The sequence below is a fragment of the Perna viridis genome, chromosome 8 (genome assembly GCF_037379345.1).
Source record: "Perna viridis isolate PV_CMFRI_1.1 ecotype Kerala chromosome 8, ASM3737934v1, whole genome shotgun sequence".
Classification (NCBI taxonomy): Eukaryota; Metazoa; Mollusca; class Bivalvia; order Mytilida; family Mytilidae; genus Perna; species Perna viridis.
In genome coordinates, this window is record NC_142452.1 from 5,999,819 (window position 1) to 6,024,281 (window position 24,463).

The following is a 24,463-nucleotide window of genomic DNA, read 5'->3' on the forward strand; positions in this document are numbered from 1 at the left end:
ATGGATACACCATAACGATCACGAGTTCATAATGACGAACATAAAACTTCTGTAGTGATGATTTCAATCTTGTAGCAACATAACCCTGTTCCAGAAGCCTATTTGTTACAGTTCTAGCGCGATACAAAAAGTCACTTACCCAAATATTTGATATTCAGAAAAAAGACAGTAAGGAACGTTTGTATCAGGAGAGATCATTTAAAACTGTACCAAGCATGTGTAAATATAATCAATAATGACGTGTGCAGGCATCTCATTTACTTGTTTAGAAAGTCATGCCGGGACATCACGGGTATGTATACAGGTATACGGTGTCCTTATACAGTAGAAATTTCGACCTATTTAAAGTAGAACACCTAGACCATTTAATAGCTAACACGTGATCTAGCTACCTGAAGAACGACAACGCAGAAAGTATATATACATATATATATAAAAGATTTCACATGTGTAGATAATATATTCATAAAACTAGTAGTAAGATAAGTAAACAATATAATAGTTCTATCGATTTCATCCTTTGTTATTAGAAGGGGAGTAACTAAACAACTTTAAATCTTAAAATTTGGAATATCCAATTCATCAAATCGTTCAAAAAGTAGAATCACTGACAACTGAAAACATGAACAGGTGACTTCATTTACAGACACCTTGCTATTCCCTTATAAAAGAGTAATCAAGGGAACCAAGGTTATAGCGGTAATCAAAAGAATGTAATCCAGGGACAAAGACCAGACATGTAAAACAGACATACACAACAAAGAACATAAAGTAACTAAAATCATACATACAAAGTAACAAAAGTAAATGAGCAACTCGGACTCCACTAAAAACTGGGAGCATGGACCAGGTGCACCGGTAGGGAAAGCGTCCTCTGCTTTTCTAGAAACACCCGCAGAGTTGCTTATAAAAAGTCAAGTCCGGGGTAGACAAACGAGGGAAGGAAAACTATGACCCGTTGAATAAATCAGTTCTCATGGTGCTGATGGATACACCATAAAGATCCTCATTTAAAAAGTATCAAAGGGTAAATCGCTTACTAGAAAGTTACTTAGAAATCAACTATATTACCTTGATTGCCTTTATCCATACACCCACACACACGTACATACACACACACATACACACTAAACGACAATGGATTAGATATGAGTAAGTGATTATCGTATTACACAATGGGATGAAACTATTTTGGTGGAGTGCACCTGACACACATACCTCATAAAATCAATTTACGATAAATACCATTCAAAAACACTTAAAAAAACATCTGCTCTCCATAAAATGTTGTTGCAGTTAAAGCGTGGGGGAAATCAATTAAGTACTCATCCAATTAGCTATTGGCACAGCACTACAAAATTAATAACACCGTTCCGGTTTAGTGCATATTAGGTACCAGTATCGCATGGTGTGTTCTCTGAACGTCAACTTTCTTAACATCACATATGATCTGGGCATGCGCGATTAAAATGGCAGTAAAATTTAAACAGAGAAAAAAATATCGCGAAAATTGTAAATAATTTATAGTGAAAGACATTGTTATGGATTAATATTTATATGAAGTGATGACCAAAAAGCGGAAGAAGAAGATACATAACGACAGAGGAAACATTACAAGCGGGAGCTCGAGTTCTGATCAACAAAAACCACCGGCTAAAACAAATAAAGGAAACAAAGGAAAGTGTCAAGAAAACGATAAGGTACTTTTATCGAAGACAATTAGTAAAGCATTAGCCTGTGTAAACGGTGAAAACCGTTCACATTACGATCAATACACCATGAATTCAGGTTTTCAGTGTACAAGTTCGCCCATACAATCGAATGTTTCATATCAACCGTATCCACAGTTTCCACAATTTTCAAGCACTCCCCCGCCGCCTCCCCCTCGACCACCAATATCGCTCGGGATCGAAACATTACTTTTAGAGATGAATGATAGATTGAAAGGGGTCGAAAATAAACTGACAAAACTCGATTCAATAGAGCAAAGTATAAATAGTGTAGACACGAAATTCAAAAACGTTGAAAAAGAGTTGACTCAATGTAAGGAGAGAATACGTACTCTAGAAGAGAGCGCCCAGTTTTTGTCAAATGCCCATGATGAGCAAACATCGATCAAAAGTAAACTAGATAATCTAACGAAGGCAATAGAATCAAACAAATGCATGAATAAAGATGTTGAATATGTCAAAGATAGACTTGTCGACGTTGAAATGCAACATTTTAAGAACAATTTACTTTTTTTCGGTATAGTCGAAAAACCGATGACGAGCGACGGTATGGACACGTACGAGAGCGAGGAGAAGAGAGATGCCACGGAGATAGGTAACACACAAGCAGAAAGACCACAAACCGAAAATCGAATTCAAAAGGAAAAAAACGATGAAAACTGTGTTGAGCAAATTCTCGATTTTTGCGAAAATATGCTAAAGATTAAAAACGCGAGAAACGAGTTACGCATCGAAAGTGCCTTCCGACTAGGGAAGAAGAAAACGAATGCAGAAAGGCCCAGGCCAATTGTCGTGAAATTCGATTCATTAACTGATAGAGACTTAGTTAGGAAAGTGTCAAATCGTTTAAAAGGCTCTAAACTTGGGATCAGTCCGCAATATCCACCCGAGGTTCTAGAAAAAAGGAAAAAACTTCTTCCTATATTGTTTCAGAAGCGACGGGAAAAAATTAAGGCGTATCTTGTGGACGACAAGTTGTTCGTGGAAGGAAAGTTATGGAAGGGATAGGAAGTTGCGGAGGGTGACCAAAGTGAAATCTATAATTCAAAGATTAAAATTTGTTCATGGAATATTTCGAAGGGCCTGGTTAAAAAACTCGCTAGTGTGGAATTCATAGATATATTGAGCAATAATGATATAGTATGTTTTAATGAATGCTGGGTTAAATGTCCTAAAGAATTTGATATAGATGGTTATGAAAAGAAATACGTGGCCAGACAAAAGTGCAACGGAGGTGGTGTTATTGTATTCTATAAAAAATGGTTAAATCCATATTTAAAATTCGAAAATTGCTGTGTTGATTGCATGATATGGTTTAGAATTGATCAAAATGTAATGTATAATGGTAAAGATTTATACTTTTGTGCAATTTATATGCCTCCTGACAAAAACATTTATTATACGAAATACAAAATAGACGTTTTCGACGCTTTAAAAGAACAGATTGAACATTATTCAGCCCTAGGGAACATAGCCGTTATCGGTGATTTAAACGGACGAGTTGGTAACAAGCCGGACTTTATTGTGCAGGACAATCTGAATATAGATATAGTTAATAGGATCGAAGATCTAATTGATTACGATAATGATGAACCTTTAAATGATAGAACAACAGAGGACCTTAAACCACCCAATACATTCGGTCGCCGTGTATTAGATTTGTGTGCATCTACTGGATTAAGAATATGTAACGGACGATTTGGAGATCAAAGTTCAAAGTATACATTTCAAAACAAAAATGGATGTAGCATTATTGATTATATGTTATTATCTAATAATGCATTTTCTATTGTAGACAACTTTATTGTTGGAGATTTTAATACCTTTTCTTGTCATGCTCCGCTTTTGGTAGATTTGAAATCGAAAATTTTCGTTCCTAAACCAAAGTGTTCATGTAAAACGATAAATTATGATACGATACGATGGAATGACGAGTCGAGGGAGGAAATAAACCATGATCTTTTGGCAAACGCTCACAAGTTTGATGAACTGTGTCAAAGTATATCTCCTGATCCTGATAAAATCGATGACGCTGTATCGAATATGACTGAACTCTTATGTGATGTTTTTGAAAAATTTACAAAAACAAACGAATGGCGTACTGTTAAATGTGATAACTGTGCTAACGCTAACTCATCATGTAATATGAAACGTGATAAACCGTGGATAACAGACGAGTGTAAAGAACTCTATATAAACTATAAAAGTGCACTGCAAAGATTCAACGCAAATCGTTCAAATGAAAACAGACTTAAATTGAATTTAGAAAAACAAAAATATAAGACTATTGAGAATAAATTAAAACGACGTTATAAAAACGGACAAGGTGATATGTTACAAAAGATGAAGAAGATCAACCCAAAACGATTCTACGGTAAATTTAAAAAACGGAAGAAGCGTATTAATAACGATTTATCAACAGATCAGTTTGTGAAACATTTTAAAAAACTGATGACTTTAAGTGATGAAGATAATCCTGAAAGCGGTAACACTGATAATACATGTATTTATGATGAATTGGACATGCCTTTCACCAGTAAGGAATTAGAAGAGAGTGTGAAAAGATTGAATACAAATAAAACTCCAGGTGTAGATAATATTTTGAATGAATACATTTTAAATAGTAAACCCGTAATATTACCAGTTTTGTGTAAACTGTTTAACGCTATTCTTGAAACTAAACATTTTCCTGAACTTTGGGTAAAATGTGCAATAGTACCTATTTTTAAGAAGGGTGATGCTAATGACCCGGGAAATTACAGAGGCATATCGCTGGTGTCAAACTTAGGTAAACTGTTTACTTCTATAATAAATGCAAGACTTACTAAGTGGAGTAAAGAACATAGTGTACTCACTGATGTGCAGTTTGGATTTAGACCGGGGTATGGTACCCACGACGCAATATTTGCTCTACATTCCATCGTATCTAAATCTTTAAGAAACAAAAAAAGGTTGTATTGTTGTTTCATTGACTACAAAAAAGCCTTTGATAGTGTTAACCATTCAAAATTATGGCTCAAATTATCTAGATCAGGTATAACTAGTAAATTGTTAGATTTAATCAAATCCATATATGCAAAATTGAAGTCATGTGCTAAACATAACGGTACTTTTTCCGAATTCTTTGAGTGTAATGTTGGCTTAATGCAAGGGGAGTCTTTATCACCTTTTTTATATGCACTGTATGTAAACGATATTGAAATAGAATTGATAAAACAAGATTGTATTCCATACGAGTTGCAAGCTCTTAGTCTATATCTACTAATGTATGCTGATGATACAGTGATTTTTAGCGAAAGTAAAGAAGAGTTGCAAAAAATGATTGATGTCATTAATACATGTTCAAACCAATACAACTTGTATGTTAATTTATTAAAGACTAAAATTGTTGTATTTAGACATCGAGGTATTGTCAAGACTGAAGAAAAATGGTTCATAGATAGAAAACCTATTGAAATCTGTGATGAATTTGTATATCTTGGAATTATGTTGAAATATAATGGTAATTTTACTGAAAGTCAAAAATTATTGTCTGATCAAGGACGGAAAGCTGTTAATCATTTATTCGGCAAGGTACACGATGACTATTTCAACACAAAATATGGTTTTAATGATGTATGGTTAGCACAAAATGTAACTATGGAAAAGGTTTTTATTGCTTTATTCAGGCAACGCCTGGTGGATGAATTTATATGTCAAGCTACTGCTTTTTTTGACACTTCACCAAAATGTCGTTTTTATAGATATATTTATGATAGATTCAATTTACAATTTTATCTTGATAGACCAATTAACTACAGATATAAGTATGTTATAACCAAATATAGAATAAACGCACATAGTCTAGCTAGTGAAGTTGGAAGATATTATAATATCGATAGAAATGCAAGGATATGTAGAATGTGTCAACTAAATTGTTTTGAAAATGAGTATCATTTTGTTTTGGAATGTTCAAAGTATACTATTATACGTACAAAATATATCAAACCTTATTATTATAGACGCCCATCTTGTTATAAATTGATGCAGTTATTCTCTGTTAATAATATAAAAGAGTTAAACAACCTTGGAAAATACTTATTTTTAGCTGAAAAGATTAGAAATTCTTAAATATGTAATATGTTTGTCATGCTCCGCATTTTATTTTAATTTAATTGTGTAGTATTGTATTATTATCCATGTTGTAGTCCTATAAGCTGTATTGCTTCTGGAATAAAGAATATATATATATTGTAACATTGTTGTTTTAGTTATTATCTTGGGGTCCTTTAAAGGGGGAATTAGAAAATCTAGAAACAAATAAATATTTGACATTGAATATTTCATCAAATGTTAATATGCTTAAGAATATTTGAATTTTTATAATCTAATTTTCATTTAACATATTGTGGTATAAAAAGATCTAAATAATTATTTACTGAATCACCAATTCTAAATTAAAAAATTGAACATTTTTTAAATATTTAAAAGATGTTACTGAAATATATTTGAATTCTATAAATTATAATTTTTGGAATTTTAGTTAATAATAATTTATGCTACAAAAGGATCTGTATAACAAAATTATACACTGAATAATAAATTGTGAAATAAAAGATATGCAGACATTAAATTGACCCTTTGATTGGATTTCCTCCTTCCAAGCTTATGTGAACACATTTCACATTTCTCATTTGTGTGATCTCTTCAAGCCATCTATTAGCATTAATAGGTGTCAGCACATGAACTATACTCGGCGTCACATAAATAACATACTGTTAAAATTTGAATAAAAATATTTTCTACGACTTTATTGACACCAACCGTCGTTTAAATTGTCTTAAATGACTTGCTCATTCGTTTAGCCAAACAGCTTCTCAAAAACAAGTCGCTGATTAGCTTAAATCATGCGTAACAAATCCTTACGGGAAAATCCCATACTAATATCCGCCATGTTGGTTTTTACGGGACGATTTGTTTACAAACGAAGTGCGTAAGTTCCCGTCGAACTCCGGTGACAATCGTCTGCTTGATCAACTTCTCGGTATTATACGTTGTTCGCGTAAAATAAATCCGAGATATCCGAAATAACGCCGAATTGCATTCTGGGTTCTTCGGTTTTTGGACAAACCATTTAAACGTAAACAACATCTCCTAGCAACCCGATCACTGTAAACATGGCCGACTTTTTACAATGTAAATATTGCCACCTAGAATTAAAATCTGACCGGAATTTAACGATTCAATGTTTAGGGAGAAGCCGTTTGGCTAAACGAATGAGCAAGTCATTTAAGACAATTTAAACGACGGTTGGTGTCAATAAAGTCGAAGAAAATATTTTTATTCAAATTTTAACAGTATGTTATTTATGTGACGCCGAGTATAAATTGACTCTTTGATTTCGCCACCCAAGCTTATGTGAACATGATATCTCCAAGCCATCTGTTAGTATAAATATTGTGTCAGCATATGAGTTGAGCATAACATAGTTCAACTCAACATGCTAGATGTCAAGTTCATAACCAACAGAAAAGGAGGACAGAACTTAGCCTACGATGGTTATATCTACAGACACATCCGCAAGAATGGTGACAGAATATACTGGAGATGCACTATACCCAACTGTCCAGGTTCTCTATCAACATTGAACAACATACCAGTAGGTTTCGGAAGACAACAACACAATCGCCGAGCTGACCACACCGGAGTGGTCACAAAACAGATACTCAACCACATCAACCAACGCTGCATGGAAGACGTGAGACCAATACCATCAATCTATGAAGAAGAACTAAACAAACTCCGAGACCACGACTGGGACGACACCGCCAAAACAGTAATACAGAGACTGCCTACCTTCAACTCTGCAAGATCAGCACTATACAGAGCCGACTCAGCATCAGAACTTCTCCACCTAGGTTAATTGTGTACTGACTTTTTGTGCAACTTGCTGATCTGTTATGTTTTTGTATATGTATATGTTCTATAATAATGATGATTATGTCTATCATATTTTAATATTAGTTTCAGTGCTAAACTTATTATATTTTTATGTATAATACAAAGTTACATTGATATATAATAAAATATCTATATACTATCTTGTTCTCATTTATAAAGTAATTGTCTGAAGAAAACTTTAAAAAAAAGAGTTTTAAGTGACAAATGAAACAAAAACACACAAAATAAATCATTCACAGGCTTTAAAAAAAGTTCATAAAACTGTACTTCATTTCACATCTTTAGATAAAAATTAGATATAAACTTATGATTGATTTTTGTTGTAAGATTTTTTTTTTTTTTTTTTTTTTTTTTGTTTTTTTTTTTTTTTGCAAATCAGTTACAATTACACAATATCCTTAATACAATTATCAACATAAACAATAAAGAAAATTATACCTGGATATTAATTCATCTGAGTTTCTCATTAGTGTAAATTCCCTTTTTGGTGCCCCATAATTAAGTTCAGTGAAGAGGAACATATATATTAATTAATTAAAAGTTGACATTCAGAGAATCAGCCTATCGCATTGCATATCCGTGAGCGGGTGTACGTCCAAAGAAGGATGCTATAAAAATATTGTGCATTTTCTTTTTGCCTCTCTACAAACAAACAGTTTTTTTTTCAAAAGATATCAACAATGACTTATAAAATAGAGCAAAAACGCACTATAAGATGACAAACTTTTTTAAAAGAAAATCTAACATAATACATAAAAATGTTCCACTGAAAAGGTTGGTTTGTTGTGTGCAAAACTAAAGTGAAAGTAGAGAAAATGGCAATTTATAGTTCAAGACTACTTTTCTGTCCGGTCTTCGTGGACTCGCTCTATTTTTTTTGCGGGAAATTATTTTTTCACATGTCCTTAGAAATGCTACATAAGTGAAGGTTTTATTGAATGAATTTACATATTTTTTTTTAAATCCTTAAAATATGCACTTCACCATAGAAGTCTATGGGAAAATTAGCACACACATGCTAGGAAAACGTATTCTAAACATGTTAATCATCAGAGTTGGTTATTGGATATCTGACCATGCTGATAAAGCACACGCTTTCATTAATAAGCAATTTGGTTTTAATGTTAAAGGTTAAAGCTTAAATTGGCTCAGATTCGTTCAACTGCCGCTTGTTTAATCCGTCATGTGCCGATCATGATACAGAGAACTTGGTAATAAATAGTAGAACCAATTTTGTTATACATGTAAAGTTATTACTTGTATATTTAATGGAAAAATATATGTAAAATTCTCATTTGGCTCCTTTTTGAGGTTCACCCACTGTTGGATTGATACAAATGTTGCATGCGTAATTCGATTTGTCTATGGATTTTTAAGGTCAAGGACATTACAATAAATAATTTAATTTCTCTTTAAATGTATTTATACGTTCACATAATTTGAAAAATACATGTCTGTTTTTTGTTTGTTTTTTGTTTTTGTTTTGTTTTGTTTTTTTATTGTTTTTGTTTTGTTGTGTGTGTGTGTATTTTTTTTTAAATTCAAAAATTACCAAAGATAATGTATTTGCATGATAAATCACATTTTACAAATTTTATCGTGAAACATTTTGAATGGTTTTAGTCAAATATTTATGTAGTACCCTATTAATAAATATCATTATAGCAATAATGTTGAAAAAGATGGCACTTTCAGCATATCTGTTACTCATTGAAACTTTGTCTGTTTCAACGTAAGCTTTTTTTAAAAATGTTATGTTGAATGACTTAAAGCAGTTTACTGATCTCCTGTTTACTTTATTAATTAAACCCACTGATATATTTACGCAGTTCATAAAAAAGCTTATCCAAAAAAGACTGGACGCTACAAATCGATCTCACGGACCTGTCCATCCGCAAATTGTAGGCATATCTGAATACAAAATCATTTTTCATTCGTTGTTGTTGTTTCTCTACTTCCGATGATAACGATAAACTAGCACACTAGCTATATTTAGTAATTATGTCCAGCAACTGATAACTTGATACATTACGGAGAATAAATGTGTCATGTTAGCTTTTTAAAGAAAAAAACTTTTCAAGTACAAAAAGTATTTAATACAAAATACTACTTTTATAAGCAGTGACAAATTTCGTTAGTTAGGTCAAAATACTAACGTTCACATACATCTGAGTTACAACACAGTTCATGGTGGTACGTATGCGAATTCATTACTGGATAAAGTCGCTTTCATACTTCATATCATCAACTGATATTAGTTCATAATATATTTACAAATTATTACAATTTTGACAATTCTAAACATAATGAACACACACTACAGTTAGCTTGCAAACAGTTGAAAAGGTGCCCTCATGCGCATGCTTTATTTTTCATTCTTACAATCTTATAAATATTCGATTGTCAAATTAAACAAAGGTCAGTCATTGCATAAAATATGTATTAAATATAACTTGAATATATAAAAACCTGAATTATGGTTATAAAAACTTTCACGTTACCTCGAAACAACTACAGATGGCACATCTGACTCACCCCATCTTACATCTTTATCTAAATTATTATATCTACTTGAAGTTGTATATAAGTAAAATCAATAATAATGAAAGCCTCCATTGGCATTTTCGTGCATTGTAGTTAAGTAATTGAAGTAATTACAACAAATATCTTATAACAAATTAATAGAACCTAAAAAATATTGACTTTTGATGAGCCAGCCAATCGGACCCCTGATTAAGAGAATACCTTCAGTGGAGATCACTTGAGTTCTCGCATACAAGAAAAAGTAAATAACAAAATATGAGGCTGTCTTCACAGTGGCTATAGTATTCTTTATCTCAAGTTCTTTGGGGTAGATACGATGTATCAAATCCCCAAAACTAGGATTGTTTAAAGATAAAACGTCATCTATATAGCGGAAACTGAGATTAAAGGCTTTTGCAATATCAGATCAGCTATAAATTAAGCCTTATAAGAGTGAAGGAATAGGTCAGCAAGTAGAGGAGCGCAATTTGTTCACATTAGAACAATGACCGTTTGTTGAAAAATGCGTCCACCACATCGGACAAATATGTTGTCAATAAAAAAATTCCAGCAATTTGAAAATATTTTCGTCTCTGTATTTGGAAGATAATTTGGAATTATTTCTTACAAAGTATGAGGAATATCTACCAAGAACTATATACTTGTATCTAGGTGTACCATCTTTTTTGGAGAAACCGCGATGTATAATGTTTTTTGAGTCGGGATTTTAACTGAGTATTGGGAATAGAAGTATACAGTTCGAAAAATCATGGGTTTTAATGCTATTATATTCTGATAAAAATCTTGAATTGATGGTCTCCAGAGGGTCTGTCGATTTTTTCAGGATCCACATTGAATTAATACCACTACGGGAATAACAAGTGTCGTGGTAGGACTAGAGACGCTCTTTGACAGCTGTGGGTATAGAAGTTAAAAGTATTGGTTATTAACTAAAAACTTCATGATAGCCAATCGTATATGGAAATGGCAGATCGAAGAAGTGAGCTCTGGCCAATCTTTAAGCGAAAGCGAAGGCTTGGTAGGTTCAAAGGAGACGTACTGTATGACTACAATGCAATGTGGCAGTTAACAGGTCATCAAAACGCCCAAATCAGCAATTATACAAACATTCTAATACCAACAAACGACAAACTGTTCAATATCTAATTCAAAAGGAGGGTCAAATATGTACAGTGAAAAATCCAGTGTCAAATGCCATCACGATCGGAAATCCTTAATAATGTAAACAATTTAACATATAGGTGTTGTCTTATTAACAAGCTTTTGATCCAGACATTCACAACAAAGAACATAAAGTAACTAAAATCATACATACAAAGTAACAAAAGTAAATGAGCAACTCGGACTCCACTAAAAACTGGGAGCATGGACCAGGTGCACCGGTAGGGTAAGCGTCCTCTGCTTTTCTAGAAACACCCGCAGAGTTGCTCATAAAAAGTCAAGTCCAGGGTAGACAAACGAGGAAATGAAAACTATGACCCGTTGAATAAATCAGCTTTCATGGTGCTGATGGATACACCATAACGATCCACGAGTTCATGGATCAAATTATACTTGCTCTTATGGGGTAACTCTGCAAAACAGGATAAAATATGGCTGCATCCCGAGCTCCGCAAGTAGGGAATACAATAGCAATATACGTTTGCCATATTAAAATGACCAAGGTTGAACATTCATGGTGTTGTGTACATAATTGTACAGTTATTTTTTTACTACTAATTCTTTGAAATAATTCCGTTATTGCTTGCCAAAGAGTGGTGTATTTCAAAATACGTAATTATGTGTATTATCATTTTAGTCGATCCGAATCTGCCGCTAAAGAAACTGTTGTAGGTCGTGAACTTTACGACAAAATGATGACGTAGTACACACATTAATGGAAGTCGAAAAGAATAATTATATCGCAAAAACAACTGTTCAGAAATAGGTGCTCTTTTCAGTAAGAAGCAGAAACAAAATCTGAATAAGAAGTTATTGAATCATTTTTCGAATTGGCCTTTTCGCCAATATCATATAACTTTGTGGCCTAACGACCTTTTACAATATCTCGACCCTGTTTCATCTTTCGATGTTTACAATATCAGTTATCACTGAATCAGACTGTCAGGTGTCTCAGTCAGTCAGTGTCGTGAGTGGCTGTACCAATTTAGGCCTGCTTATAATTTTACTTAACGATCTTTCGTAAACCAGTATTGTAAATAGGAAATCATTTCATGGGGGTAAAATGAACAGCAATTGACATAATTTATAATACTTATGTGTAACCCCATATCCATTTCTGGCACAAGGCTTAAGCCAGTAAAGGGCTGAATAATGTGGTAACTGCAGTGCTTTTTCTGGTCCTTGTCATTGACTAAAGGCTTTTCAGAATGACAAAAAATATCCGGCCTCATTTGGTCATCTGAAATCTTCGAAGTATAAAAAATATTGACTGTTGTATCTCTGAATTTGGTTCAAGTGGGGAAGTGACCATTTTATTGATACATACTGAGATGTGTAACCTGTCCCTATACCAAATTTTCCGTCGTTCTCAAATACTTATGCTGATTCCTTCATTATTGCATGATATTTCTAGCTGATGATTTGTTCACATTTACAAAATGATGTGATGTCTAGGCTACAATCAAAGATTTTTAAATTGTTTTTTTTTTATTTTTATTTTTATTCAATGATCAGTTTTTAATTTGTAATTACACTCATGAGCAGCTCCAGCAATATCTTTTTATTTGGATAAATTGATCAAAGCTATATTTTTTCTGAGGTGGGTTCTTGAGCTAGCAGAACTGAACTGTAGAGTAATCAACTTGAACTTTCTATCATATTTCTCAACACTATCAGAAAAGATTAATTTATTGTTAGTAAGAGGTGATCTTAATTCAAACATTTTATTTGTTTTGCTGATGAAAAAAACTTCTTTTTTTACTAATGAGATATGATATTTTTTTGTTGGTATAACTAAGATACACATGGTAATAACCATAGAGCTAACTCTGCTTAGTGGTGTCAGCTATTAATGAGGCTGTCAATGGCAATGATAAAATTTCCTGAGATAATTGAGCAAGTCGTCATTCAGACCAATATACTACTATTGTAGAATTCTTATTTCTCTAGTTTCTTCAAATTTCATTCCCTATGAATTAAAAAGACAAGAGTGTGAATAGATTTTTGTTTGAAGGGGTTCTTAACATCCTACTATAATTATCCTTTTGGGTCTCACATTGATTTAAAAGTTATCCTGTGTACATGTATACCTACTAAGATATATAAAGTGACAGAAAATTGTCTCCAAAGGGGCAGGAATGCAGGCTGGAAAATATTCACAAAAAATTATTTTGTCCCTAGTATTAGTATTACTTTCATCATTAGCATACAAGATTGATAGTATATGATTACCAATCTCAAACCTTATATTTTGATCATTCATTTCTTTTACTAGATAATTGAAATAAATTTTGAGATGAGAGTTCAAGAAATGTTGTTGCCATTATAAGCATCTGTCTTACTGTCAAGACAATCTCATTGTTGATTCGTACATATAAAGTTCTAAGCTGATGCATTGAATGTACACTTTTGATCTTATTGTAGATTTGTCAGTCACTTTTTGTCCACATAATGATTTTGATGGATCTTTATTTGCTTAGGTTAAAAATATAATTTTTTGACCTTTTTTCCTGTGACTACATTATTTCCACCCCTGACCAATCCTTAAATTATGGATTTAGATTTGTACATATCATTCCTTTCCTTTCCAGTATAAATGGTTGTGTCAGCTGAATCATGAGTCTGAGTCGACAGACCTCATCCTCTGGTAAACAGAGACAACATGCCACAGCTGCTCCCACAAGTAATGCTGCAGCAGCTGCACTCGGTAAGTTCATTCAACATACTTCTACCTAAACCAATGTTCCAGCTGCCCATAAAATGAGGGCCATAGCCCTTAATATTCTTTGATATTATTGTCAACCTAAGATTTAAATTGGAGAACTGGATACTATCAAATTTACTCCATTCAGAAAAGAAACCTCTCTGTTTTAAGTAAAGAATATTTAAAAACTGTTACTGTGTTAGAAATACCCTTAAAAAGAAACATTTATCTAAAAACATATGAAGCAAAACTTTCATTTCTTCTCAAACACACATTAATACTGCTTTAGGGTTAAGTTGAAATGTTGTTTAGCAAAAAGTTGATAATGGCAATATAAAGGCTGGTTGGTCACCCAAAAAAAACATATGGATTTGAGTGCAGCTGAGGTCCATTGAATATTTGTAGGCGATCAACCAGTCCATACATGTATATTGCAATTTGACCCAAGGCAGCATGTACTATTTGCTTCATTAAAATTTTTATATATAGTATTCAGGATCATTCATATGGAAAAAAGAGAAAACGTGCAGCTTCTTTAATTATGATGCCGCATCCTTAATTCGAAAGCCAGGCAGTCACTATGATTTCTACCAGTCCATATGACGTTATATGCACCACCAGTTATATCAAATAAAGCAAACAAATAAATATTATGTGATATCTTCTGACTTCTATCACTGTATTTACTCATGCCAGTTGATTTTTTTTTTCTGATTTAGCTGCAGCAGTTGTAGGGGGTAGTAACAACTAAGATCTGGCTTTCACTATTTGAATGTCCTCTATTTACTTATGCCAGTTGATAATTTTTTTTCTCTTTTAGCTGCAGCAGGTGGAGGAAACAACCAAGATCTGGCCTCACTTTTTGAATGTCCTGTATGTTTTGACTATGCACTACCACCGATCATGCAGTGTCAGAGTGGACACATCGTTTGTCAATCCTGCCGTCAGAAATTAAATCTATGTCCAACATGTAGAGGTCCTTTAGGTAAGACCTATGTTATGTTGTTATTTCAGTTGATTAAAAGTAAGAATTTTGGTTTACTACTGCAAAACAAAATAGATAGATTTGTCTTAATGTGGTAAAAGCTGACCTTAAGACTATAAGATAGCAGTAGAAAATATGTGTAGGAGTATGTTATAACCCTATTTAACTAGTAAGTGGTGTATATGAATCATCTTGGCCTCCTATTATTCCATCCTTCATCCTAATTTTGTCACAATTAGCACAGCTCCATATGAATGAATTGATTTCTAATTTGGTGTATGGCTTTATAAATATATGGCATATGTTGTCAGCCTTTATGAGTGCTGTCTGAATCACGTCCTTGTTTCATGGGATTAAGCCATTTTTCATTCTATGGGATAGATAAAATTTTCATCACAAAAATCTGGGCTCCCAATGATTGGATTAATTTCAGATTAGGTGTGTAGCTTCATGTAGATATTGCATGCATTATAAATGATTTGAAGTGCTGCCCCATATCAACATCTTTGATCAGTGGGGTATACTTCACAGCATGCAACTTCATGTTACATTTTATTCTTAGATTTTACAGTAAATATTTTGGGAAAATTCCAATTCTCAGTTGTAGTTTCATGATCATGTTATGATTAAATATCCACACAAGTTTTAAAATTCATTTTTTTCTGGTGTAGAGAATTAAAGTAATGAAAATAACTTTTAAAACTGATGTCACTGCAAATTTTGACAATTTACAGGAAATATAAGAAATCTTGCAATGGAGAAGGTGGCAAGCACTGTGATGTTTCCATGTAAATATTCAAATAGTGGTTGCCCTGTAACACTGTTACATACAGAGAAAACTGACCACGAAGACACATGTGAACACAGGTAAGCTATATTAATTTACACATGTCTGTAAAATACAAATTAGAATAACCTAATTACATCCAATAGCTAGATTAGTTTCATTCACACCTTATACTGTTTTTAACATGATTAGAAAATAACAAGGTTTGTATGATTAAATATTCATGTCACAACCATTTATCGGAAATATGTTTCACAAATAAATATTGTCAAGAACAAAAAAAGAAGTACCAGTAGTTTACCCGAGATACTTTTAGAAACTTATCCAACACATTTTGAGTGTACTCAGAACTTGATATTAAGCTTTCTTAGTCCTGTTTCGACCGTCAGTGATAAAATGACCAAATTTAGACATTTGTAAGGCTTCAATTTCTGATTTTTTTTGTAATTGTTTTTATGTGCTGATATTGAAATTGACAAACCATATTTCTGAAGTCTTCGCTTGATATTTTGGTGTTGTATAATGTCACATGTTCCTTAATATTGTCAGTGGCTGTCAATGAAGATTAAGATTTAACTTTATGTAAAAAGAAAAACATCATTTTGTATCGTTCAGACGGTATCATTGATGTCACAAGTTGGTCAATCTGGCTTAGTATGATAATAATGATATTGTACTCTGTACTCACCTTCAAACTGATGATATTCCTAATGTAATTTCACTGTTGTAATAATACTGCTATGTTCTTTCTATAGACCGTATTGTTGTCCCTGTCCTGGTGCCTCATGTAAATGGCAGGGATCTCTAGAATCAGTGATGAACCATCTGATGCAGCAGCATAAAAGTATAACTACTTTACAAGGTAAACAAACTTAAGTATAAGCAGTCATGCATGTAGCATTATGGGGAAACTCTTTTAAAACAGTGGCATTTTATGCAATATGCCTTAAGAAATTCTTTTGAAGACTAATGAATGTAAAAAAACTTTGATCTTGATGTAGGAAAACAAGTATAAAGCTAATACAGTGTAACAGGTCTTACATTTATAGCTTTAAAAACAGTCCCTAAAACTTCATGCTACTTGCTAAAAGACTCCATTTCTGTTATTATTTTACAGAACACCTGTGTGATCTTTTGGACACTGTCTTTTATATTTGAATAGCTGTCAGTTATGATGGTGGATGGCGGATTTAACTGTTAAGGTCATCATAATTGCCAGCTATTCAAAATTTAAAAAATAGTGTCCAAAAGATCTCATAGGTGTTGTGTGGTATTTAAGTAGGACACATTGGTAAAATGTTTTGCAGATTTATATTTAGAGAGCTAATTAAATTTCACACAGGCCTAGCTAGATTTGTATTGAAATTCGAACTGGTCTATTTCAACTAGCTGTAAACTTTGCTCCTCAGTCTATTTACAACATTTAATGATAGAACCATTGTTAACCCCAAATATTATGACCTTAAATTTTCTTGTTTCTTTATCAGGGTGTGTTCCAAAAATGATGATAAATGATAGACAAAAGGGTCAGGAAGTGTCCTCAAAATGTTCCATTCAATGGCCCAAAAATATGTCTGTTCCATGTTTAGAAATTCATCTTAAAATGCAAAAAAACTGATAATTTGTGAATGGTATTGGGTGATTTGCAAGTTGCAGTTCATTAAATGCTATTTGGTAAATAGAAGAAAAAGAAATGACTTTCAATTTTAGGTGAAGATATAGTATTTTTAGCAACAGATATAAATTTACCAGGAGCTGTTGATTGGGTGATGATGCAGTCATGTTTTGGTCACAACTTTATGTTAGTGCTGGAGAAACAAGAGAAAATGGAAGGACAGCAAATGTTTTATGCAATAGTTCAATTAATTGGAACACGAAAACAGGCAGAAAATTTTGCTTACAGGTAAGTTTATGCAGATTTTTTTTACATCTGCTTTACCCTTCTATTCTGCTTGGCCTCTGTCTGAACATCCACCAGCCTGAAACAGATATTTGTCACACTTTTTCCACAACCAAATGTCTCAGTCACTTGATATTTGTTATCATGTACAGTTTCTCAGAGGGGTCCAGGAGGACATACATACTTCCTGTTTACCGACTTGGTTGATATTGAAAAACCTTTGTGGTTAATGACAATATTTTCTTTGCATTTTTCTCAGTAATTACTTGTCACAACCATTTTGATATTTTGCATACTACTTCAGCTAGGATTCTAATAATGTACTAAAAATTAATTACCTTTAGCAAAGCTACTTCCTGTTTATAAACTCAATGGTAATTTTTAAGCATTTGGAATGAATGACAACATTGTCCTTGCACTTTTTTTAACAACCTAATAACACAGCCACTTGATATTCGGTATACAACTTCATTTATTGGTCCCATATCATGCTTTTCTAATTCACACATTCCACACCACTACATCCAGTTAAAAAATCAGAACACTTAAGGAAACTCCAAGAGGAAGGCAAATTTATATAAAATTATCAAACAACTTACTGTTTTTATGCCTTTGTATACATGTATTAAAGAAGGATGTTTAATTTTGATTGTTTGAGGACATTATACCACATTCATCTTAATGAAAAAAACTATCACTAGGAGACAACTGTGGTAAGGAACACTGTTATGATGGTTAAATAGGTTAATGATGATTAATATGAGTGTAAATATGAATTCTTAATAGCCTTTCTGACAGAAAATTCATATGACATGATTGTATTATGATTATTTTTGAGAAACCAGGATTTATAGGAAATCAGTAATGATCTTTGATATTGTAATTGTTGAAAATACAGTCGAAAGATATGGCCAATTACTTCAATGTAAACAACAGAGGTCTTTTTTATCATTTATACGTTTGAACATATTTGACAGCCAATATCTAATTTTCTGTTTCAGGTTAGAGTTGAATGGACATAGACGAAGGCTATCATGGGAGGCCACTCCACGAAGTATTCATGACGGTGTTCAGTCAGCTATAGCCGCTAGTGATTGTTTAGTGTTTGATACAAACATTGCTGTATTATTTGCTGACCATGGCAATCTGGGTATAAACGTCACAATATCTATGTGTTAATCGCAGCAATTATATAGTATGTTAAGAATTCATTGATGTACTGACAGTATTCATAAGTGAATGAGAGGTTCTGAAGCAGTCAAGAGATATATCCAAAGTGGATATTTAAGATGTTTGTGTCTCATTCTACAAACAGATTGTTTCCCTTAAATTCTTTGAAAAATGGTAAGAAATCTCCTATGAAAAGTTTTTTCTTCCAATGAAAAGATCACACTAGTAGAACAATTTTCCTAAATGGGGTCTCCTCATAAGCCAAGTTATCTTCCCATTTATATAGATCATGTGTGTATGAAGTCAGTAGATTAGGAGTCACAGAGTATTTACATGTAAAATAATTATTGTTAAATACTTTGTTTGGATCGTAGCTGTGGTTTTTGATAATTTTTGTTAGGTTATGTGAATAATTTAGCTAAAAATAGCTTTACTAGATGAAGCAATTTGGATTCTGTATGATGTAACTGTGCAGTGTACTGGTGAAAAAGTACAAACAATTTTAAAGATTCTTTCAGGTTTGTAAGGTTAATTTTGTTTTGCTTGTAAAACAATACTGATTTACAACATGTTCCGGCACTCCCTATTCTGCACACTGCTTTCAGCTGAGTTACATGACAAAGCATATGTCACCTAAAATGGATAAGACCAATTGAAATTCAAATCTTGGCTAAAACCCAAAATTAGAAGAAAACTGTGCTTGAAGATTTGAAGAGGTCATTAAGGGCTCAAACTGTGTTAAGTGGCAACCTTCATGCCATTATGTAAAAAGTATATGTTTTTTTTACACAGAAATAGATACAGATTATGAATTAATTTGTTGGACTTGCTTTTAATGTTCAAGGACATTCAAGCTTCTAAACTGTATAAAACAAACTTTGATTGACATAATATGAGGATTTTTTGTTGCCATTGACCTGTATCTGGATGTATTATGTACATGTGATTGCATCTATTTATAATAAAGCTAGAATCACAGGTTCATAAAATATTGACAGTACTTAATACATGTAATAAGCTTTGGAAACAGTTTTTCACAACTGTATTGCTTAAGTTTCATTGAATTTACTTAATTTTACAATCACTTGTACGTGTCAATCTGTTTTGTTTTAGAAATAAGTAGGAGTAATATTTAAAGAAAATTAATTGGAATACACATGTATTAGTCTTTCTAAATTCAGTGAATCTCATGAGAACCAGAGAAGAAGGTTTGTGTGGCCTGGAATTATCCCTGTGTATTGATCTCATAACTAAGTGTGTATGTGTAACCAAGTTCAGAGTGAGTGCGCAGTGTAATGATTGTGTGACTGTATGTAGGTTGAATGCTCAGGGCAAATTATTTCATTTATCATTCATTTTGATCATCAAGTAAATTTTCACCAATTAAAGTCACTGCATTACAAATTTTGCATTATTTCCATTACTCGTATGCATTTCTATTGCTGTATAGAAATATTATTCGCAAACTGTAAGTCCAGGTTCACATTGAACTATTGATGCTATTTTAGTGTAATTTATTTTCTACAGCACAAGTCTGACAAATTCATCTGTTTAAGTTCTAAGTATCTTTATCAACTAGGACAGGAAGTTATTTAGAGAGTATGTATGTGTTATATAAATGAGTTATACATCCTCACAACAAAGTTGTTGGGTATAAGACTGTTAGCCTGTATGTAAATGTGTCATGCTAATTATGTGACTTTAATAATATATGAAATACATGTGTTTGTCATATGTTTGGTTAATAGGTTCAGTGGTCTTTTAAAACATAACTTTATACATGTAGATATACTCATTGGTACCCTGAAATGTTATGCATAGTTACCAATAATAATCATATTCTCCTCAGCCTTTGTAGTTTTATTTTTTTCCTATCTCAAAATATGTTGTACTGCACTTGAGGTAACTTCTTATGTTAGCAGTTGGACCAAGAAGTACTAAGAGTACCGAAGACCTTTGTCTAGCTGTGATACCAGTTTTGTCAAAAGTACTTTGTAAACTCTTTAAAAAACTCTGTGAATATAATATTGAAATATGTTCATGTTTTGAAAGAGACAAAATGTTCATTTGATTTTTGTGTACCATTGTGTCTTTCTTCACATGTAAATTTAATTTGCATGTACAATTGTGTATTTCTACACCTACACATTTCGTTTAAGGTACCATAGAGTATTTGTTTTTATGGTGATAGAGTTGATCAAAGACAAATGATTTTAAGGTGATACTGGAACAAGAAGTAAATGTATATGATTTTTTGTTCTATGTTGAGTCAGTGGATATAATATATATATATGACATTAATGTTTTGAATTGAGAAAAGTGTTACATGTTTCTCTGTGTAGTTATATAGGTTTACATCAGTGTTACTTGTTTATATAATTTATAGCTCTTGCTGAGCAAGATTTCTATTCTATGTAGTATGTGTGTTGTAGTGCTAACAGTCAGAGATATACTGACATTTCACAATTTTCTGTTCATATTTAAAATTAATGGAATATGTTTCTTGAAAAAGTTTGGACTCTTTGTGTAGCTAAGTTACAGAAATTATGTTGTGGAAGGTGTTATTCAAATGATCCCAGAAAAAATCAGGCCTAGAAAAATTGTTTTCAAGCTTTTCGGACCGAAACTCAATTTTTTGCATTTTATCCTATGCTTGTCAAAATATTGAAAACCTCTCCTGGACTGATAGGAATTTGCCATTCCAGATGGTCCTGCAGCCAGACTTATTCTCATGTTATTAAGTAAATCAGGTTTTCCATGCTATGGGTCAAATTCAAGAGTAATCTTTATGTGTAACTTCAATGTACTGAAGTTTGAGTATGTGTGGCCAGTAAATAGTACATATCTAGATTCATTCTATATTTTTCAGTGAGAATAAAGCAACAAAATAAAAGCCCTTCTTTAGTACTCAAAATTGAAAAAAAAAGTTTGATCATGTACTACTGGGATGCTTAATGAAAGTGAATCTTTTTTATCTCATTAGTAGCAACCTTTGGAAACTTATCTGGCCTTGTTTTCTTCCTTTAAAGTATTATTAGTATGAATTTTATGTGGACATCATTTGCCTGTGCAGAACTCAGGAGTAATTTTTATGTATAACGAAAGCATGTGACAGTACATACAGAATACTGTTTTTTTTTATATTTTAGATGATTGTTTATCTGTAATTGTTGATTTTCATACTATGGGAGTAGCCTACAAAATGAAGAGGAGTTACACCCATCAGTAGGATTTAACTTTCTGTCTGTTAAGCTAGTCTTTTACTCTCGGGCAGTTTGAAATCCCGTAGTATAATTTTGATTGTTAAGGTATGATCATTGCAGTGCTTTATCAGAGAAAAATCCAAGTGAAATAATTAGGTCAAAACTCGTGAGTCTTTGAAAGAAGTATATTGATGGTTTCAATCTATATAACCAGTATCTTGTGTATACAATATCGCATTACCATGAGGTACTACTAACAACAGTTTCTTTACACACATTTTTTTGTATAGATTATCTAAACTTTTTCTCTTCATCCTTACTTTTTTGGAATTGCAATTTGATTTCTCATGGTTTAATAATTATATGAAATTTATTTTATAGTGTTTTGACCGTGTCTTGATTTGATTTTGTCAGAAGTCATGTGAGGTATTTTATCTACATGTACTTTCATATCAGGATCTCACACGAAGGGAATTGACATTTAGTACTGTATTGAACTGTTTAGTGGGGAAAAAATGGCTTTAAATGCTTGAATAACTGTTGCTTTATTATTTGTACTTTGTTATAAGAAAACCAGACTGTTTTATTTTCTGTTTAAGTATGTACATATTTGAGGGTTTTTTTAATAAAATCCTATCAAGCTTATTTGTATTGTTTACTTTTTATATAGCTGATATTGCATGATCCACTCATGGTTAAAAGGGCACGATTTAATGGTTTCTTTCAATTTCTCCCCCCAGAAGTCCAGTAACAACATTTGTGAAAGTTAAGTCATCATTAATCAATTCCTGAAAAATAGGTTCTTTGAATGTATAGTGTTTGTCAAATTGACAATTAGCACCAATTTCATAAATCAAGTTCTGAGGTCAGCACCCAAAGTGGAACTTTAAGAAGACCACAACAAATTTGCCGTAATATAATGTTATGGTGCTGTACTAAGCATTGTCATTTGCAGACATTTGGTTCCAAACATTAACTTAAGTAAAAGTGTTTTGATATGTGAAATAGTACCCCTAGGTTTCATCTCAAAGAGTAATCAAGGGAACCAAGATTCTAGCAGATTTCAAAAAATTTAATTCAGGGACAAAGACCAGACATGGAAAACAGTCAAAGACAACAAAGATCATACAGTAACTAAAATAATACATACAAAATAACAAAAGTAAATGAGCAACTTTGACTCTACTAGAAACTTAGAGCATGGACCAGGTGCACTGGTAGGGTGAGCGTCCTCTGCTTTTCTAGAAATACCTGCCAAGTTGCTCATAAAAAGTCAAGTCTGGGGTAGAAATAGGAGGAAGTTAAAACAAACTATGACATGTTGAACAAATCTGCCACAGATGAAAGGAAAGTTGACAATTCTGAATGAAAAGTCATCACGTTTGTCGTAAAGTTTGGCCTATAGTTTTCCTTTACCATCAATCTCTAAATGTAGGTCAAGATACGAGGCTGACTTCATAGTGTCTGTAGTATCCTTTATCTCCAGTCCTTTGGGGTAGATGCGATGTATCAAATCCCTGAAACTAGGATTGTTTAACGATAATACGTAATCTATAAAGCAGAAACTGAGATTAAACGATCTAGCTAAAAGATGTTTTTTCTTTCAGAAAAATCAGCTATAAAGTAAGCCTCATAAGAGTGAAGGAATAGGTCCGCAAGTAGAGGAGCACAATTTGTTCCTATTTTAATGCCAATCGTTTTTTGAAAAATGCATCCACCACACTGGGCAAATATGTTGTCAATAAAAAATTCCAGCATTTTTAAAACATCTGTATATTTGGAAGATGATTTGGAATTATTATGAATAAATTCCTTTGCTGTGCACAGCTTCATACAACCTCAGAGGTCAAACCCTAACAGTTGGGGCAATTATGAACACACCATTCAAGCTTGATACAATAAAAATTGATTCCAACATTATATTTGACACAGGATAAGACAACCTCCAAAATCAATCCCAGCCTACCTTTTGTGTTTTGGCACCTTGGGTCATAATTTCATAATGATCCATTCACTTATAATCAGGTTATTGTCCAGATATCTAGTAAATGCTTGCTTCTAGCCCCTAATTCCTAAACAGTTCAATTGACAACAGCAAAAATTAATCAATATTAGTCTGGCTGCATATTTGATAGTTTGAGAAAGTGGTACAATTTCACTGAGTTCAACATACATATACATGTACACAAGCTATTATCCAAAACCAAGTTGTTAACATATGCAGGACAACAATGGCGATGGGGACGACATCGCTGGACATACAATTATTCAATCGAAGTTTTTACAGTTGTATAATAAAATACAAAATAGACCAAAATGCATTTCTTTAAAGAATATTT

The 24,463-nt window shown here is 32.6% G+C and overlaps 1 protein-coding gene across 2 annotated transcripts; it reads left to right on the top strand.

Moving 5' to 3' along the window:
• Positions 1-12,059: 12,059 nt before the first annotated feature.
• On the top strand, positions 12,060-22,769 carry LOC148609091 (E3 ubiquitin-protein ligase SIAH1-like). Of its 2 annotated transcripts, none has more exons than XM_088540551.1 (7): positions 12,060-12,153; positions 13,967-14,082; positions 14,900-15,064; positions 15,799-15,931; positions 16,607-16,713; positions 17,562-17,754; positions 18,753-22,769. In XM_088540551.1, exons 2-7 carry the CDS (start codon positions 13,992-13,994, stop codon positions 18,928-18,930), a joined length of 867 nt encoding a protein of 288 aa, XP_088396677.1. In that variant the 5' UTR covers positions 12,060-12,153; positions 13,967-13,991; the 3' UTR covers positions 18,931-22,769. The 2 variants fall into 2 exon arrangements, with proteins under 2 accessions (XP_088396677.1, XP_088396678.1); XM_088540552.1 differs by having other exon boundaries at positions 12,069-12,141.
• Positions 22,770-24,463: the final 1,694 nt, after the last annotated feature.

Coding starts and splice junctions, on each gene's coding strand:
- LOC148609091 (XM_088540551.1), top strand. CDS start 13,992: ATGAGTCTGAGTCGACAGACCTCATCCTCTGGTAAACAGAGACAACAT. Junction 14,083..14,899: donor TGCTGCAGCAGCTGCACTCG/GTAAGTTCATTC, acceptor TTTCTCTTTTAG/CTGCAGCAGGTGGAGGAAAC. Junction 17,755..18,752: donor GCAGAAAATTTTGCTTACAG/GTAAGTTTATGC, acceptor TTTCTGTTTCAG/GTTAGAGTTGAATGGACATA.